General features: G+C 38.3%; 2 protein-coding genes across 7 annotated transcripts in view; one reads left to right on the top strand and one right to left on the bottom strand.

Moving 5' to 3' along the window:
* clec16a (C-type lectin domain containing 16A) overlaps positions 1-15,676 on the bottom strand; it is a 53,882-nt gene extending 38,206 nt beyond the window's left edge. For 3 of the 6 annotated variants that reach the window (XM_031728515.2, XM_031728517.2, XM_039610869.1), the window contains exons 1-9: positions 15,464-15,676; positions 14,576-14,704; positions 13,334-13,467; positions 11,247-11,395; positions 8,017-8,122; positions 5,019-5,024; positions 2,790-2,913; positions 2,487-2,661; positions 780-830 (exon numbers count right to left, since the gene is read on the bottom strand). In XM_031728515.2, coding sequence (XP_031584375.1) covers positions 780-830; positions 2,487-2,661; positions 2,790-2,913; positions 5,019-5,024; positions 8,017-8,122; positions 11,247-11,395; positions 13,334-13,467; positions 14,576-14,704; positions 15,464-15,537 — 948 coding nt within the window. In that variant the 5' untranslated portion in view covers positions 15,538-15,676. Of the gene's footprint in view, positions 1-779; positions 831-2,486; positions 2,662-2,789; positions 2,914-5,018; positions 5,025-8,016; positions 8,123-11,246; positions 11,396-13,333; positions 13,468-14,575; positions 14,705-14,951; positions 15,066-15,463 lie in introns of those variants that run through there. The other 3 variants (XM_031728516.2, XM_039610871.1, XM_039610870.1) reach the window with 2 other exon arrangements.
* Positions 15,677-15,860: 184 nt separating this feature from the next.
* On the top strand, positions 15,861-19,408 carry dexi (Dexi homolog (mouse)). Its single transcript, XM_031728513.2, has 2 exons — positions 15,861-16,843; positions 17,448-19,408. The coding sequence occupies exon 1, from the start codon at positions 16,407-16,409 to the stop codon at positions 16,674-16,676; it is 270 nt and encodes an 89-aa protein (XP_031584373.1). The 5' UTR covers positions 15,861-16,406; the 3' UTR covers positions 16,677-16,843; positions 17,448-19,408.
* The last annotated feature ends 493 nt before the right edge of the window (positions 19,409-19,901 follow it).

Genomic DNA, 19,901 nt, shown 5'->3' with positions numbered 1-19,901 from the left:
ACAAGATCTCAATCCAGCAGAGCAACTTTGGGATGTGGTGCACCTGTGATGCTGTCATGTCAATATGGATCGAAATCTCAGGAATATTTCCAGGACAGCAAGGAGTACGTAATAACTAATGCAGCATAAAGTAAAGTTTTATTTCCACTATTCACATAATAAAGCTAGTAGAAAAAGCTTTACAAAGAGCAGCTTGACTGTATGACAATACATCACCGAGTTAAGCAGCCACAGCAAGATTACAACTCACAAGAGTGTCTGCAGGCAGTTTGGCATTCAACTATAATAATAACATTTCCTGAGGAGTTAAGATGATAAATTAGTAGGCCAAAATACTTTAGTTGGGTGCTGGTGGTTTTTGAGATTTTTCTTTGTAAAGCAAGTCTGTTTAATAGAAAAAGTCTGAAAAGGTCCGGTTAGTCAAGCCTTTTTGGAACACGATGACCTGACCCTGTAAGCTGACCTCAAAGTCTCTGCTGAGGCCTCCCTCATTTGCATCTGTGGAGGCCCCAGGGTCTGATAGGGCTCTTTTATATAAAGACAGGATAGGACGGGAGCTTAATGTTCCCTTTTGGAGGTAAAGTTTTAATCACTCTATCAGGAAGAGGTAGAAAACTATAAATTGTCTTTGTTGCAGGACAGCCTTCAGATTGTGTTGACCACCTCTGGTGGTATTTTTTAACAGTTTTTCTGCTTTGACATCCGGGTCTCCCAATATTACAATATCAGTGCTATCTAGTAGGAGTGTGTGTGTGTGTCTGTGTGTGTGTGTAGCTTACTTGAGACAACAGATAGAGGGACACCTGAGGGTTGATCTTCCGCTCTTCAGACTAAAGAGAAAGAAAGAAACAAGATGATTTAAGTTGATATATAATAACAACAAGAACATAATGTGTGTGATAATCATTTAGTAGTATAACAGTCATGACCCATACTGCAAACAAATAAACTTATCATGTCAAAAGAAAAAATATTTCATTTAAACAGTGTTTTAACTGTCTACTGTTCAACTATCTGCATTTATAATTCATAATAATTATGCTTTCACTTGGAATATCATCTTTTTAGCTCACCTTTGTTTTTTTATATTAGGGCTGTGTGATATGACAAAACACACTGGATAATGAAACGTGCTGTTGCAAAACATGTTGCTGTTGCATACTGCAATATTTTTTCATTGCTTTATATGACGATTTGCAATAGTCACCACGTCAAATAGTGTGCAGAGTTTATAAATGAGAAGCAAAAAAAAGCTGTCAGGTACTCAAACTAAACTTTACACTCAAACGTAAGAATAGGCTTTCTCTATGGCACGCCATATAATAAAGATCAAAATAACTGGTCATTACAACTTGCATTTATAAATATATATGGTTTCATGCATTGGTCAAAACACTCGACCCCAGGTATACGATGCCCAGCTGTAAACACTTCACACAAGCCGAGTTGCCTCATTTATATTAGGAGTGTCTGCAATGTAGCATACTATGCAAAAGATATGTAGACGAGCAGAACCACACGTCTCTGCATGAACTTAACAGTGTGCTTGGACACTCTGCATACGAGTAGAGTTTTCCGACAACCATACAGGAGCAGTAATAATAGCCAGAGTGAAGAGTGAAGTTGTGTGTGGTCATCTAGTGTGTAACTATGAAAGGGGTGGGAAACCTGTCCTGCAGGTTTTAGATATCACCTTGGGTCAACACACTTGAATCAGATGATTAGTTCATTACCAGACCTCTGCAAAGCTTCAAGACATGTTGAGGAGGTAATCTATACATTTAAATTAGCTGTGTTGGACCAAGGACACATCTAAAACCTGCAGGACACCGGCCCTTGAGGCCTGGAGTTCCCCACCCCTGCACTACGGGATAATGCCACATAAGGCCCATATTTATTTCATTTTTGATTATTTACTTTAAATATAAAAAAAGAAATAGTACTTTTCATGCAGTAATTACATAACTATTCACTGAATTTATAGAAACACACTATATTGTGATATATAGTATTACTGGGATAATTTAAGATTTTACCAAATCACATGCAGGCACAGAAGAGCATGCAAACTCCACATGGAAAGGCCCCTGAATGGTTTGAACTCAAAACCTAGTGGTAACCTCTATGTCACCCACACAGCACCACCTGCACAAACTGGCAAATACCTAACCGTAACTTCTAACTCATAGTTTTTCAGAGGTGATCAAGCAAAACCACTAGTTAGTCATTAATCAAGCTAAGGAAAAAAACTTACTACTGCAAACTGGACATTTTTCTGAATTCGTACTGTTGCTTTATTAAAAGAAGTGCGAGGATGAAAAGGTAAACGATTCAACTTCATAATTAGCTTAGGAACAGAACCATGCTACACTGCATGTGTGAAATGAATGGAGGAAACCACTTTAACACAACACACGCCTCAGCTTTGAACCTGTGAACACCAGTCTAACCAGATGTATTCAGAAATGCACTTCAGGGTAACGTACCGTCTCAGGACTGACCAAAGAGTAAACATAGAGTGGCAGAAAGAGACGGTTGAGGAGGTGGTCGGTTAAAACATCATTAAGGAATTCACAGTTGATGATGAGGATATCATTTAGGTAGTGGAGGTGGTCAAGGTGCTCTGCTACCAGGTCACTTAGCTTCCCCCTGTTTTTATGTCTAAGACACAGCAATGAGAGACAGAAAATAAATAAATATATATAACAGAATAATAAGCATGAGCCAGATCAAGGCTTCAAACAAGGACACTCCTGACATCTAGAGGCTACAGTGAGAAAAACACTTACTCTTCATCTGTCTGTACACACTTGTCTAGTTCGATGACGTGACTGCCGATAAACCAGACCAAGTTACTGAAATATGGGACCGCTGTCTTATCTCGAATGTAGTGCAGCATGTGCTGGTTGTCCACTAGAGAGAGTAGAGGCATGGAGAGTTATTACCAAGGTCAGTTCCACAAATACAAAGACTCATTCATGTGTACACAAAGCTTGTGATCCCTTAGAATTACCAGAATATAACCAGATAATTATACACATTTAAAAGCATATTAAAATAAAGGATGATCTTACTAAAAGACAAAAAAAGTAATAATTTACATTAATTAATTTACATATTGGGAAGTGTGCACCAAAAGGGTGCACAGTCTGATTTACTGCTTTAAGTAATGCCATTCAACTGAGGCCTGCAAATTTAAAGAAGAGGAAAAAATCTTTGAAGAATGGGCTTGACCTCTTTGGCTTGCTCCTAACCTCTGCTTAGAGAAAGGCAGCTCAAGGATTATTAGCCACAATTAGAATTTGACCGATATTTTTAAGACCAATACTGACACTGATATTTGCTGATATTTTATTTCTTCCAGCCAAACAAATCAGAAAGAGTTTCCTAAACATTTGTTATTAGTAAAGAATCATTTAAGTTGTTTATATTCTACTTGGATCATTTGTTTACGTGTTTTGTCAAGAGGCAGGTTGCAGAGTGCCCTCTGGTGGCCAAACTATGCAACATCAATGCTGAAAGCATGCCTGAAAAGTATTTCTCCTCTGTCTTTACTACTTAAACATGAATTTATCGGTCATTAAAAATGCTGATACTTCTGGATCATCAAATAACTTTTATTGATAAATCGGTCAGTCTTTAACCACTGCACTGCTTGCAGTCAGATTAGATTGAGGGTAAGCCATGTCTTGGGGAAGATTACTAGAAAATAAACTATCTGTCCTATTGCTGTATTAATTTTTATTTCTATTATACTGCAAGCCTTTCAGTGTTAGAGCACAGATTTTATTTGGGGCAAATATACACAGAACAAAGTGAATTTGTTCACAGTTAACTGGAAGGTGAAAATCTTTTTTTAAAACCTGACAATGCAATCAAAGTTCTGCAGCTCTGCTTATTTAGAAAAAAACTTGTTAAAAAAAATCTGATCAATTTGGCTGTTCTCTTATTTAGGATCATCTCTTGTGGCTGCCTTTTTAGATCACTTTTTGGAAGTACTGTTTCAGCTTTCTGATAAACATCACACCAAAACTTCTGTCAAACGGAAGAGACCAAAGAGCGGTTATCGGTGGAAGAGTGCCGTTCGACATGAAGAGTTTTTTGTGCAATGTAAATTTGTCCCCCAGAGGTCAGCCGGAGTTTTACTGCCCCACTCTGGTGAAAGGGTAACAAAGAGATGACCCCGAAGAAGAGAAGAGCTGAGGTCAAGTCAATATGGTTTCTGATGCTTATGGGTCTAACTGCAGAACTTTAACAAGCACTGTTACACTGAACTCCCCCAATAATAGACATCTTTTTTTTTTTCTTTTTGTTTTTGTTCATTTAATCTGAAGTAAGAACCGGCTTCACTTTAACATACAGGGTATTTCAGGGGAAAACAGAAAGTACAGACAATCAAAGAAACACAGAAGTAAATGTTCTTAAAGTGTCAACTTAGCTGAATGACAAAAGCAACATCCTGTAGTAAACACCAACAGTCGCATTATAGTAACACTTTTTCATGGAAAATCAAAATGCAAATAAAACCACATGGTTATTATACTTCCAATCCACACAGGTCAAAGTGAGACAAGTAATGCATGAGCAGCCAAATTAAATTCATGAATTACACAATGGATAGGGCGACACTGACTAAATAACCACAGTGATCAAAACTGTTGAGCCCATCACCAAAATGAATACCAACATGTGGCGCTTAGCTGAAAATTAGGTCGGTGGAACAACAAACCCAAGAAACAAAATGAGATTGTTTTTTACTGCATGAATGAAGTGGATGATACAGAATGATTGAAAAGAATTGTGATGATGCTAATACCCCATGAAATACACCATTTGGAGCAAGCAGGGCTGGGTAACAATTCATATTAAAGCTTCCCCAAAACCCCCCAGACTAAGTTAACACACTTTAGAGCTGAGGTGTCTTGGCACCATTCAACACATGAAGAAGAGTAATTGTAAAGAAACTGAACAGGATACCAAGCCCTGAGAAAAAGACTGAATGAATGGAACCAACTTACATGAAACTGGAGTTAGGCAGATGGGACGCGCAGAAAGAGGAGGAAGAGGGAGGGGAGAGACAAAAAGAGGAAGAGTGGTTGTTGAAGAGGGAGAGGGGGGAAACAGACACAGGTTCAATGTGAGTAAAGGGGCGGCTGTGGAGGGGTGGAGGCTGGGAACGACCTCGCAAACATTTATTAAAAAAATAGCAAGGGCACACCTGGAAAAGGAGCTGGATATGTAATGTACATATTTAAAACTTGTTTTGGGATTTTATGGAGGAATATTTGAACAGCAGACACTAAAACAAGCAGCCCCCACCCCCAAAAAGAGCAGTTACATTACTTGAAAAATCAGCGCAATAAGAAAACTTGACTCTACACAATGACTGAATGCTTTGGGTTTTGAATTAAGTCCTTTTTCAGGTGGCCATCTGTTGCAAGGCATGTCCTAAGGAATCATTAAGGAGCATCAATACGAAGGAACCTTCACTGCAATATTTTTAGTGTTGTGATACTCTGAAAATCCAACTCATTAAAACAATTAAATCAGCAAAGAGTTTTCCACAATTAAATTATTATTATGCACAAGTGTAGTAAGCAGTCTAAAATTCAGATGTTGTGGGTGGTCCCATGACAATTCTCACAGACTTGAAGTCAGAGTTGCTGCAGTAAAATGATGCTTCCTCTTTCAAAGATTCCTTATTAAAGCATAGCCTGTGGTCGGTTTAGCAATGACACATCCCCCATAATACTACAATAATTCATAAATGACTTTTGTTCTTATATTGTTCAAACAAGTTGTGCTAACGGTACCTTTGGGAGTTATAGAATCAGGATGTTATGGACGGCGGAAGAAAGCCATGTTGTACAGAACAAAGTGTTACATGCGGGACGAGACGGACACAAAGCTACAGCTTGTGAGACTTTATAGCCTTTACACTGAGCAGCTGTTTTATTTAAGGTGACAATAAGCATGACATGTACAGAGAAGCCAAAACCATACAAGGCAATACCCGCTTCCCCTGCAATGAAATGCGGACAGCTTGGGACGCACAAGGAGCGCACACTGACGGCAGGAAGGAGAAACACTGCTCCTGAATAAGCCGCTGGAAAGGTGTCGATGTTCAGACTGCTACTAGTTTCTGTAGTCTTTCTGAAAGACCTGCAGCCCCCAGCATGACAGAGCTACAGGTGAAGGGATTTCAACACCTAACTGTGCATGGTGCTGGATTGTGTGGACTGAAGAGTCTCTTTACAGTATGGTGATTGTAAAGTTTATACTACCATGACTTATCGTGAACTTTAACCCTGTGAGTTGCCACCTCAGGAAATTTTTTTAGAACAAAAACCCCCCCAAAACAAACTACAACAAGTCTGCTATTTTGTCGAATTTAAATTTGTACATCAAAATGTATAGCTTCTTGTTTATTTTTAATTAAATCCTAAGTGTAAAAGCATCCAATTAGCTTTCCAGGGACTATAAAGAATAACACGAGAATCTTAAAAATGTTAAGGATAAATAGTTTTAGTTTGCAAGTCAGGATAAAAAGTTAGAATATTCATATTATCATATCCAGTTAGAATTCTATAAAAAGTAAATGCATGTCATGGTTATAGATAACAACATCGCTTGAACAAAATCTTGTAATGAGTAATTCTCCTAAAAAGGCTAATGCATATAACCTAATGCATATATATAATATATCCAGACCTTGATGTGCATCTACATTTACAAAAAGATTTGGATGATGTACAAAATTTAAATAAAAACAGAATGCAGTGATTTGCAAACCTTATAAACCCAATCTTATTTTATTCACAGTTGAAGACAGATTCAACCTGAACACTAAAACCGAAAAGTTTAACTCTCATGAAAAGGACTGAATAATGTTTAATTTGATGGCAGCAACAGATATCAAAAATGTTTGAAGAGGGGAGGAGGTAAGAAGCTGGAAGAGTAATTGGTGCTACAAAGAAAGAACTTTTTGCAACTAATTAGGTTAATCAGCAACAGTTTAGAGTTAAAAATGTGCAGATGCAATAATGTGCACAAGAAAAAAGCAAAACAAAAAAACCCCTTGTTAACAAATTTTTTGAACAATTTTAGACTAATGTTCCTCAATGGAACATTGAGGATATTCCTCAATGGAACATTAGTCTTTGAATATTTCATCATCTACAGCACATAATATCAGAAGATTCAGAAAATCTGGAGAAATCTTTGTGTGTGAGCGCCAAGGCCAAAACTCTGAATTCGATGCCCGTGATCTCAGGGCTCTCAGTCAATGCTCTATTAAAAACAGGCATAATTCTGGCCTCAGGAACGCTTCCAAAAGTCACTGTCTGTGAACACAGTTCACAGTGCCATCCAAAAATGTGGGTTAAAGTTCTATCACACAAAGAAGAAACCAAATATGAACAGATATGATACAGAAATGCTGCCAAAGCTCTTAGCTGCACTGAGACAAAGTGAAAGACTTTTTTTGTGGTCAGACAAATCGAAATGTAAAATACCCAGGATTGCTGAGCAACTCAAATTCTATGTCAGACAAGAATTGAACGGTACTCTCAGAAAGGTCCAGCAGCTGGTCTCCTCAGTTCCCAGATGTTTATAGACTGTTGTTAAAGGAGAGATTATGCTATATAGTGGTAAACATGGCTCTGCCCCATATTTTGAAACATGTTGCTGCCATTAGTGTTAGAATATAATTATTGGTTTATGTGATGTGCAAATCAATGCTTTCAGTGTTACCAACATTTTACTCCTTGGCCCCAATTTTTTGCAACTGGGGTTGCATGTTGACCCTAAATAAGCAACAAAACATTAAAAGAAAGAAAATTTGCCAGACTGCTTTTTAGTGTGTATTTGTTACAGTGTTACCTGTCAGTCATGCTCATGCACCAGAAGCAGCAGCAAGAAGAGGGAAGAACAGAGAAAGGCGGTGGGCAGTCCCAGCATCCCGTGAGAGTGTGTGGATGTAAGCAGCGTGTGCACGTGCGTATTCACGGCACTCACCTTTGTAGACGTTGAGTGTGATGGTTCGGACTGCGATGCGGACCATGCTTTCAGGGTGGTTGAAAAACTTAATGGCCTCGGTGTACAGGGCAAAGTCATTAGTGTGCTGTGTGTGGGAGACAGAGAGTGGACGCTGGTGAGCAAGACAAGGCACTGCACCATTTTGCTCAGGATGCAAATGACCACAGAGAGAGAAAGAAAGCTGCTAAAGGAGACAAGAGTGCTGAATTTTGAAGGTTAAAACTTAACAGGAGCAGTAATCTTATTTCATTACTGTTGTTTTAATGAGAAAATACTTTAAAAAATACAATATACAGGTGTTTTGAGATTGAGAATTACAGTATGTTTAGTAAATAACTAGTCCTCAACTTAAGTTCAGAGGGGTCATCTACAAAGCTAGATTAGTGAGTTAGTGAGCTATGTTGATTCTAAAATCAAGAGCTTTCTGTGTCATGTAAGTGGCTCTCTTTCCCCCTGGCTAAATCACTTTGGTAAATTATGCTTATGCTGAGTTTTGTTTTATAAACTGGCTGGAAGAACCACTTTTTTTATAGATTCTTTGCTGCAGCAATATGTTTCATATATGCAAATTGTTAAGCTGAAAATCACTAAAACCAATTTGTATAAATTTGGGGGTTTGGAAAATATTTTTTTAAATCTTAGTATCCTTGATTCTAATTTTCTGCTTAGTAACAGCTGGAATTGGAGCTACTAGAACACAGTACACACATTAAAGTTAAAATTAATTTGACTTTGATGTGCTCACAATCTAAAGCGATTTCTATGTCTCCTTTATTAGGCAGTCTGACAGTAACGTTTAAACTGGATACAATTATACATTAAAGTTTCAGAGCTCTAATGTGCAGCTGTCAACTTAGAAATAAACAGCACTGCAGAGAGTGCACTCAGTGATAAAATTCAAATTAAAATGTTTATTTTATTGCCATGTGTGCTCTTCAGATTAATGATTTTCTTCAGCATTAATCTCTTGGCCTGTTGCAACACTGTTGAAAGGTTTTTATTTTTTCTTTACTTTGACAATGTCTGATTGGAAGAGGTGGCACTCATGTGTGAAAAAAGGGTCACATGACCTGTGGAACGCTCCTTTTTATATGAGCGTGCACAGAGCCTTCACCAGAGAACCCAGCTTAACAGAGAAACTTGATAACCACCGTTGTGATACCAGTTATGTCCAACTGGTGTTTTAGGTTTTGTCAAGCCAGCTAAGCTAAACAAAGTCCAGCTGTGTCAAACGTCCTCGTAGTATAACCCCTGGACCACCTCACATACTGCTAGACTCATAATAATCTTGTGGGCATTGCAGTGTTGTTTGTTTTGCCATTAACTTTTCAAGTTTTCATCTTTTAACTATAAAATTCTAGTATTGGCGTAACAGTTCCTACAAGAAATTTGAGCAAACTAATGTACTTAATTCTGAGCATAATGAGCTTAACAGCAGGGACTTCTAACCATAATAAGATTTTAGAAGCTCAACACGTCTCAGCATACCAGCACGCTCCACTTAGCAATTCTGAACAACAACCTGATAACTCTGGATACTACTGTTATCTCTCTCTGTGCCAGTGCCCGATCCTCCACCCGACCATTCCTCAGTTGCTGTGACCTCCAGGCAGTCATAGCTGCGAGTCAAGCATTTAAACAGTCACCCAGAAGTCACAGCAAATGAGGAGTTTTGAGCCTGACACCAAACCCAAACCGATTTTGTGCACTAGTTTTTTTTTTGTGTAGCTCTGAGAAGGAGGAAAGTTGAGCAGTTATCAAACGGCGCCATCTGCAGGAGAATAGACTACATAGCTAAGACTCCAAAATATGAATAATAATGATAATCAAACTAATAGATTAATTTAAAATATTTATATAACATATAATAATATAAATTGCTTAAAAAAGGTTTTAATTATTTTTATATCAAAAAATATATTAGACTTTAGTCCAATAATGTGTCAAGTTGGTTTTTAACACACAAATTAAAACAAAAATTTAATAGTTAACTTAAAAAGACAGATAAATGTTCTCAGATCTACACAACAGGTCTGGTTTTGGCTTCAGGGGTAACGCTACCATCGACAGTACACCAATAACTTTCCCCAGCACAAAGAGGCCAATGGAAAGACTATAGATACTGCTGAAACATCAGAGGTTAACAACATCACAAATTAATTAATAAAATCTAAAACCTCATTTGCAAACAAATAACACACAAACACACACAATATGTATCATATAGAAAAATAGATTTAGAAACAAGCCCAAGAAATTATGTGTTTGTGCCACGTTCTAAAAATACAGTTATTTGCTGTGTGCAGTATCTCCTAAATCAATGCATCTACACAGGAAGCCAGTATTTTGACAGAGAAAATGTGCTGCTGATTAGCAGAAGCTCTCTTTCTATGTTCTGCTGCTAATCTGCATGTTGGGATAAGCACACTGATAAGCTTTACTGGCAGAAAATACATGTGACAAATGTGGTTCCAGACTGAAACTTAATTTAGGTGTTTTTATTTGTTTAATTGAAGGCATTTCATTTCTAAGGATTGTGAATAACAAATCAACACAGGCACAAGTGCAAGTGTTGTGCAGTAATTGTGACTATATAGGCATACAAAAGAACCACTTAGATGCCTTATTTTTTCCTGTGCAGTCTACAGCTTCCTCATTAAACCACAAAAACAACACTGCACATGTAGAAACAGCCTGCTCGGCCTGCTGGTGTTGCCGCATGCTACTCTCTGCCCTGAGTTCACACAATGAAAAGTATGCCTACAGCAGGGCAACAAGAACTCAGTACTACAACTCCTTTTGAAAAATGGCCAAATGTAATGACAAAGTTGACAATAAGGAGGTGAACTGAAGTTTGCACAACTGTCACCCAAGCACTATTTGTATATAATTTCATATTAAAACAAGTGCATGTGTGTAGTAAATTAGATAAAGTATTATATGTATTCCTTAAAATTACTTACTGGGGGGTAAAAAAATTCAACAGTTTTGTCATTTGCAGTTTCAGACAATTGGCTGATATTACAAATTTGCTTCATTACACACTGCTTCCATCCTTAGTCTCTCATGTTTCACCACTTCCTTCCCTCCCTCTTATCTCTCATAAAGATAAGATATGCAGACACTGAGTGGAAGGTCCTCCATGTTTTGTTAGCCTATCTTTGCCCTCTCACAAATCATCACCCCCCACCCCCACCCAGTGGCCTTACCTCATTATAGAAGAAGTGCACGGTGTGGTTGTTAAGTTTGAGTGACAGGGTCTTAAGGAAGGAGATATAATAAGCCATGATCTCCTCATCCGAGAAGTCAAACTTGTGGACAATAATGGAGTTGACGTGGTTGTTTGATAAGAGATAATCTGTAATGAGAAAGGAAGCGACAAGTTTAGGGTACAGAGAAAAGATGGCTTTATTAGGCCTCCAGACTGTCATGCAATTTATCTAATAGCTTAGCATTTACAGAAAATGACAGTGTTAAAAGCTGAAGCTGGACTGATTAATTTCCCTGCCTTAGGTTTTCTTTCACTGTTATTGGAGCAAAGGTGAGGTAAAGCTCTTGTGGTGACTGCAACACCTTGCTGAAATACCAACTTTAGTTTATATTTATAACAACCCATTTTAAAATGGACAGTATATAATCTACTAAGATTTTGGTTCCCCAGTAACAATGAAAAATTGCAGCAGTCTGCTATGTATTGTTTATTTAAATAAAATAAAAAGGGTAGTGTTGCAATGCTTAGCTTACAAAACACAAAATATTTACATAATTATTTCCATGCACTCTTAAAGTGGACACTACATGTTTAAAAGCTAATTTACACCATGGAGCCTTGCTCTCAAAAACTGACACAGATTTAAGACTGTCTGTGAAGTTGGATTTAAGAAATAAGTACTGAAAGTTAAAGTTTTTAGAACTTGTTTAGTACCATTGTGTGCCATTTACAGACTTATATTAGTTTATGTTAGCTAACCAGTAATAGAAATGATACCTCAGTGGAATATAAGGAGACTAAACCTGAAAATCAGTCTAAAGGGATCACTTTTGTACTGCCCCTCGCAGCAGCAATGAGTTTCATGTTAACATTTCAAGGATATCCTGTCCACTTTCACTGTCTGTCTCTTTAGCTGCAAGTGGTTCTTCATTATTTGGTTAGTTGCACTGAAATGGGATAATCCACACATTAGCTGTAATAATCAGGTTTGTAAAGCACTTGAAACCACTGTGAAGGACAGTCAGTTTGAATCACCAGCTCGACAAACTGGAGTTAGAAGCTCTTATTTTCCTTGACAGGCTGAATGCACCGAGCCACGCGATCAACTGGCAAAGCAGTTTGCAAAGTGCAACCAGCACTATTTTATGCGATAATTTTTTTTTTTTGTCCATTGCACACATCAACCTATTTTTCCTGCAAACGTGCTGAAGGAATTCCAGATCATACATGAGTAAGAAAATTTTTTATGTTTGTAAGCGTGATGTGCATGTGGTAACCTGATATGTTGCAAACTGTTTAGGTGTGCTTAGGAAAAGAGAGACTATTTTATTGTATATCAAAGGGTTTATTGGGTTTTTGACTCCAGCTTGTCGGTCCAGTAAACCACCAGTCACCAGTCACTCTCCTCCACACATACATCATTTACAAAGTGCTTTATAAACCTGGATATTGCAGCTAACATGTGGATTATCTCGTTTCAGTGCAACTAGCCAAACAATGAACCACTTACTGCTTAACAGACAGAGAACGAAAGTACATAGTATAGCCTTTGTTTATTAGCAACTGGACATAAACTGTAGTACTAGAAAACATAAGGTAAAAGAAATGGAAACATGATTAAAATTTATGTGGTTGAAAAAGAGAATAAAGGGTTCAAGAAGCTAGCTAAAACAATGGCTAATAGCTGTAATTATGTTAATTTCAAGTATTTAATTAATGGTACAAAAATCTGTTAATTTGTTAGCAGAAAAAATGTTTAAGTCATTAAGTGAAAAATAATAGCTTGCTTAAAATGTGAATAAAAAGTTGTATATTATTAGAAATGGTTAGCAGTTTAATTATTAGCTGTATACATTTAAAGTACATAGAGTTACATTAATGTATGGATAAACTGGGGATTAGTTAGCTAACAACGCAAACTAAATAGCTAGAAACATAGTCACATGAAAGAAAATTTTCACAGAACTTCATACCTTTAGTGATTTTTACTGCTTTTACAGTTTTTACAAGGCAAGTAGTAGGCAGTTGCAAAAAAAAAAGGTAAGGAGAAAAAGACAAAAGTGGAAAAGATGTAATACTACTTACATAGGGAAGTCTCATGACTAATGTTTTCAAAAAGTATATTGAGGGTCTGGAGGAGCTGGACACACACATAACGTCCAGACTTCTGACGGAGGATGTTCAAGAAGAAGGCAAACATGTTCTTCTCCAGGAAGAAACTGATCACAGACAGAAGGCACAAACACATAAAATGGTTTTCATTCGAGTTGACTGAATAACATACAACCATCAAAATATGGACAACATCTCTTAAAAAAAAGAGAGACATCACCCTGCTTACTAATATCATGGTAGGTGTTTATTTATCATTTTCATACAGTATTCTTGATTTACAGCATTGTGCACTTGAGCAACCTCTGAGTGGTGGCTCAAGACCTTTGCACAGTACTGTAATTCTTGTTCTTATCGCAGTTGTTCTACTCAATACACCCAAATCAATCTCAGCTGACTCTCACTTTACTTTCCAGAATATTTCAACACTATTAGACCATCATAATTTATGTGCAGCAATATACTGACTTTCTGCACTTACAGGCCGCAAACCTCACCTTTAAAAAATTATCTCAGACTAGTTTTTTGTTTAATATTATGTTCTCATTTTAGAGAAGTAAACACTTGGAGTACTTTGCATCATAGAAACTGGATAATGTTTAAAATCATCACTTTGATAGCATCTAAATAAATCTGCATTTTAAATGAAAAAGTACACAAAAAATACATTTTTATCCAAATCTACTAATCTACAGACATCATCAGACCAACCATATCCACGTTTATTCTTAGAATGAGATGTGGTTCAGTACAATAAAACCAAAAGTAATGACATGCAAGATTCAGTTTAGTTTTAGTCAACCTTCTGGTCAAAACCTGTGTCATGTGTAAACCCGAGAAACTAACTAAAATCCATCAGTTCGAGAGTGTTAGTTCCGTTTACTATTGGCCACTGCATATCAACTGAATAAATCATTTTTCCCTCTTTTTGGCACTTTTGGCTTCTCCAGTTTTAGTGTAAAAAGGATATTAGCAATAATGCATACATAAAGTTTTTTTAAAATATGTCTGAAAAATATAATGTGCGTACTAGTTTGAAAAGATCAGATTACACAGGAAATGTGCTGTGTACATGCAATTTTTGCTTGTACTCGAATGACCTGAGATATTAATGTTCAGAGTAAGATGTCACTTTGACTCCCACATTAGAGTGCCACCTTCATATTTGTACTTAAAAGTGATGAATCGCACACGAAGACATGAACTGGGACTTACTCAAACACAGAGCTGTCATTCTGGTCCCCCCAGATGAGGATCTCTGTGATCGAGCGGATGGTCTCCACCAGAAGGTTCCTGTTGTGATCTGTTACTGTTGTGTTTTTTGTCAAGACGTGGTACATATACCTGATAGAGAGAGATACAGAAATAAGGTGAAAATGTAAAAGAGAAGGTGACAAAAGCCATTTGTTTAAATTTGATTGAAGCCATTAACATTCACATATCTGTATCTGAACCTAGCAGGACAAAGATAGAGTGCAGTGATCTCGTGACATTGCAGAAAGCTGCCAGATAAACCTAACAACGTTTCAAAGGAATATTGACAGATGCAGTAGCGCTGTTACTGGGCTAGTGCAGTGTAATAACCACTAACCTAGAAACTTGTGCACACAAGAGGTTTCCCTCATTTGGCCTCACTAGATCCCTGGCTCGGCATTTTATGTGCTGATTCAGGTTGATCGAAATTAACTCTCAATGTCATGCACCTGTTGGGGTTGAACGAATACATGTTTTCGTACTCTGATAAAAGCCAGTGTTTTCCAGCATGAGCTCTTTTAATTCAGCCTCCATGCAAGCTTTACAAAATTGGTAAATACAGTTCTTCGTGTATTAATGACATTCAGATTAAAATTGAATTTAAACACGGAATTTATCGTCTAAAATAGTGTCAATTCGGTTTTTCTCTGCAAGGACTACATCAGATTGTACTCACCTTGCAAAACATAATAAGAAAATCCAGTAACCCTTGCTTTATTACAATTTGATTGAATAAATGCATTTAAACACATTCACTACTGCTAAACATAACGCTGTTAAAAAACGACTGTCGTTTTCAACCAGCGACCACATAGGCTAACATTAGCTTATTTCATGCTAACTACTCACTTCAAATGGTCCAGGGAGTGGATATTTTTCGCTTTCCCCTGTCCTCCAACCCAGCTCCGTGACCGGCCAAACATGGTTGCGGTTTTAATGGGGCTGCAATTTTGCCGGGCGCCTTGTTTTGCTAGTGTTAGTGTTCGTATCTATCCATTACACCCACTTTCCCGTTCGGCTAGCTGCTTAGCAAACAGGGGGTGATAGGCGGTGATGGCAGCCACTGCGGGGTCATTACGTAATAGCGTGGGCAAAGGGAGTTGTAGTTCTTTTCTCTACGAGAGGGTTTGCAGTAGAGCTGAGAAAAAAACTACAACGAATGACTTCCCATGCTATCAATGATGGTTAAAGCACGCGACCATAACAGTTATAGTGATAGACAGCTCTAAGGCCAATCAGACGCCGAAGCTTTGGTTGGTCGCTGGTTGGGACTGTTTTGATGCGGTTGGCAGAAATGTTAAGACGGGACATTATAAACTATAAATAATTCGACGTGTGTTTTTGTGAATATTTCGTCTCTCTCGGTCCGGGTGTGTAAACAACAAGTCCGCAGTAGTTTTCTTGCAAAAATATATATTTTTAGACTGACTTTTATGCTACTGTTTTTAGCCCTAGCCACCAGCTGGCATGGCGTGAATTCAACAAACTCGAGGAGCCAGTGCCAAGAATGCGTCGAGCTAGCTGGCTGTGATATTTGAATGTGTTCCTCTGGTTATTATTAGCTATGGACGTTATGTTGTTTAGCCCGTATGATTTCCTGTCGTTTTCTTCTGGACCGTACAGATAAGCTACCACATTGAGGGCTTCCTCTGAATCATCGTTGCAGGCCAGGACGGGCCGAAATGGATGCCCCAATCCGAGCTACCCACACAGACTTCTAACGCTGACACCAACAACTTCAGGCCACGCACACATACACAAGAACCAATATCCGTGGCTTTCTTTATTTTCTATGACACACCAAATTTATGCCCAGCTAGATTCGGTAGAATCGCTCCTGGACGAACTCCCATATATGTTTTATTTGGGCCTCTTCTTTGTGAACGTCCTGATCCTCTATTATGCCTTCCTGATGGAGTACATCGTCCTAAATGTGGGGATAGTATTCCTGCCTGAGGATATGGACCAGGCACTGGTGGACCTCGGGGTGCTTTCCGACCCGGCCTCTGTTCCCTACGATACGGACACGGAGCTGGATGTGTTTGAGGGATATCTGGAGTGACAAGGCGGTCCCGGAGGGGGGGTAAAAAGGAAAAATCAGATTTTGATAATGATGTTGCTGGGATCAAGAGGTCAGGCTGGTGCTCCCTGGTCAGCAATTTGTTGGGAAAATGCCTCAAAGTGGATGCATCTAAAGCCTTTTCTTCAGAGAGGCATATCAGGCAAAAAGTAAGCAAATGGCACAAGTGCAGTCAAAAGTGAAAGTATTTAGACAGTCATAGTTTTGCAAGTTTGATTCCATACACCACGACACTGTAATTGAAGTACAGACTGTCAGTTTTTCTTTTGCATTAACTTTTTAGGAATTACAGCCTCTTTTTTTATACATAGTCACCCTTTTACATAGGCTGAAAAGTAGTTCAAATGTTCATTTGGTGATGATTTCTATTGGTTCAAGACTTCTAGACAAAAGATTTTTATCCAAGCAGTCCTTGCATTTAAAATTTAAAATCCAGTTACTTTTGAAGCTCTGAACACGGAGGACTGCATAAAAACAGCTGTAGTTTCTAAACTGTTAAATACTTTTGTGCAATCCCTTACTTAAAGCTGACAGTCTGCACATGATTGTTTGATTGTTAAAATCCACCGTGGTGGTGTACAGAGGCAAAGATTGTGTAGTTGTCCAAACACTTAAGGACCTGATTGTAACAGTCAATAAGTAAGCACCATATATTCAGTACACTTTAATAGCCAGTACATCTGTTATAAGGTCAGATTTTAAAATCAAGCTCCGCCTTTTTATGATGCAGTAAATGTTTTTCTGTGTCTCTAGGTTGTCTCGACTTAAAGGCAGGTAGCCCGAGGATTCATCACTTGCAGACTTATGATCTGCGCCTGTTTGAAAGAGCACTTTGGGAAGGCGTGTTCCCAGCAGAACATCAAGCAACCACAAGAGGTTAGCGCTGGCCTCTGCTACCCTCACTTTGGACACAGCGAAAATGGAAGCACAGCATGGTGCAGGAGAACGAAGAGAGACAGCTGTTCTCTTTGGAAGAAAACTGAATGTTGCCAGGGATGTGGATCTATCCAGGAACTGGAAGTGCACTCTAAAAGCAAAATGTGTTTGAAACTTGCCACATCAGCCATGGTGTGATATCCTACAATGCGACATATGTCAGTAGAACTGGTGAAGTGCAGGAAAACAATGTCCAATAAGCATGATGCATACTTAATCACTCACAGAACAACTTAAGTCACCATTTTATCCTCTAATACAGAATCCAATTCTCTCTTAAGACCTCACCTAGATTTGGGTCCACTAACATCACCCTTCCTCTCTCAGGAGCACAGCTAAGAATTATGGGAGCACTGGTAAAGCATAACACTGTCTCTGGACTGAGGCGGGGAAGATATAGGACATGGAAGCGCCGTAAACTTTTTAATATTCTCACTGCGCTATTCACCACAAGTCAGAGAGTATAAAAGTGACGAGAAAGAGGTGTTTCTTAAATGCTGTACATCTTTGTTTAACCTGCATCGCATCAGTAACTAGGCGGAGTGGTGACCACTGTGATCACAGCTGGCCAACCTTGTCAAATGTCTGAAAGGGAGCCTCTAAAGAAAGGCTTCTTTCTTTTCTTTTTTAAAAAAAAAACATTGTCATCCTCCTTTTGTTGACAAGGTTTTAAATTTAGTGTGAGGACCGAGATGCATTATGCTGACCGTCTTCAGAGGATTTTGAGTCAGCTGTTTAATTCCTTGTGTTCTCTCGCTTTTGCTGTCACAAATTTAGAGCTACTTTTTATGAAGTGTATATTCTCAACAGCAATAATAAACTGGATTCAAGCAATGGATCAGTTACATAGTTATACAAAATGAATTGGTTCACAGGTAACCATTTCATCCACGAGCTTGGCTCAATTGTGAATGGGGAGAAAGTAAATATAAATTGTCTATATTTTGCTAGGCAGCTTTTCACCAAGATTGCTGGTGCTGGTATTTTCCCTCGTCAGCACTCAATATAGGGGGATAATAATCCACAGCCACACTGTGTAATCAACTAATAAGGAAAAAAGGGGAAAAAAAAATCTTGTTGTGCTTCAAGAACATGGATGAAAACACAAAGTAATTCAAGAATGTTTTTCAGAGAGTTGGCACCAGAGTTTAACAAAAGCTGATCATTGATAGCTGATACCAAATTGTTTTTTATGTGGATTAAGCTTGGCAATATTTTCTTAGTTGTTTTTGTCATGATGTCCATAGCTGAGTTTTTTTGGAGGGTAAACATGCGTTTCGAAACAGCATTTAGACTACAGGGCACTAAAACTCAGGATACTAATAAAATATATAGTATGAATACTGTATGTATTCCATACGTTTATATGGAATTTAATCAAACAGGAACAGAATCAATACGAGGTAAGGCTGTGAATAGGAGATAATATTTAAGGAAGTGTGTAATCTCGCTGTCTCATGCTGTAAACAATGTTAACAGGTGGCTTTCTTTTCATTGACCATCAACGTCAGTACAACGTGCTTCTTAGTTTTGGTATGAAAACAGTAGCATCTGAATATGTAACAGATCTCCTAATTTTGTACAAAAGTCAGTGGCCATGCTGTTTCCCAGGCATGCTGCCCTGTTCAGGGCCATCATCATCATCATCTCACGGGCAACATACAGCCTGTGCTTGTGTCGTCCCACTGCATCGGCTTCTTTCCAGACATGCACATGCTCGAATGAGATGTAGAGTTTTATTTTCCAGTGTGTATTTAATAAACTTTGAGCGAATGCCAGCTTGCAGCCTCTTGCTTTAAACCATCAGCCTGTGTATTTCTGTAGGTGTGAGGGTTTTATTAACAACCATGTGCGTCAGCGTGATGTCATAATGCTTTTTAACCACAAGAGGGAGTGAGTGCAACAGACAGCAGCAGCAGCAGTGGCGTCTAATTGTGGGAATTCTTTGAAGTCGCCACAATTCGATAATGGAAATCCCCAACAATGCCAAGTGTTCAGATTTGTTAGAATCTGCAAAGAGTGGTGGGAGTACGCTCTGCATGATAACTGCCAGATGTGATGGACTGTTATTTGACTCGACTCCGAGAAGCCGTGCTGCCAGGAAACGTAGATGGACATTTGCTTACTTTCAGGTCTATTCATAATGTGAATCCAGTATTTTCCCTTTCTATTTGTTGAGATTCAATCTCGACCCAGTTCTTTCATTACCAACAAGTCATGCTTCACATGTGAGATTAGTAATGAAGTATCTCACGAATGTAATTTTGTTTT

The sequence above is a fragment of the Oreochromis aureus genome, linkage group 4, assembly GCF_013358895.1.
Source record: "Oreochromis aureus strain Israel breed Guangdong linkage group 4, ZZ_aureus, whole genome shotgun sequence".
NCBI classification, from domain to species: Eukaryota; Metazoa; Chordata; class Actinopteri; order Cichliformes; family Cichlidae; genus Oreochromis; species Oreochromis aureus.
Note: the sequence above shows the minus strand (reverse complement) of the source record. Positions and strands in the feature narration are given on the sequence as shown.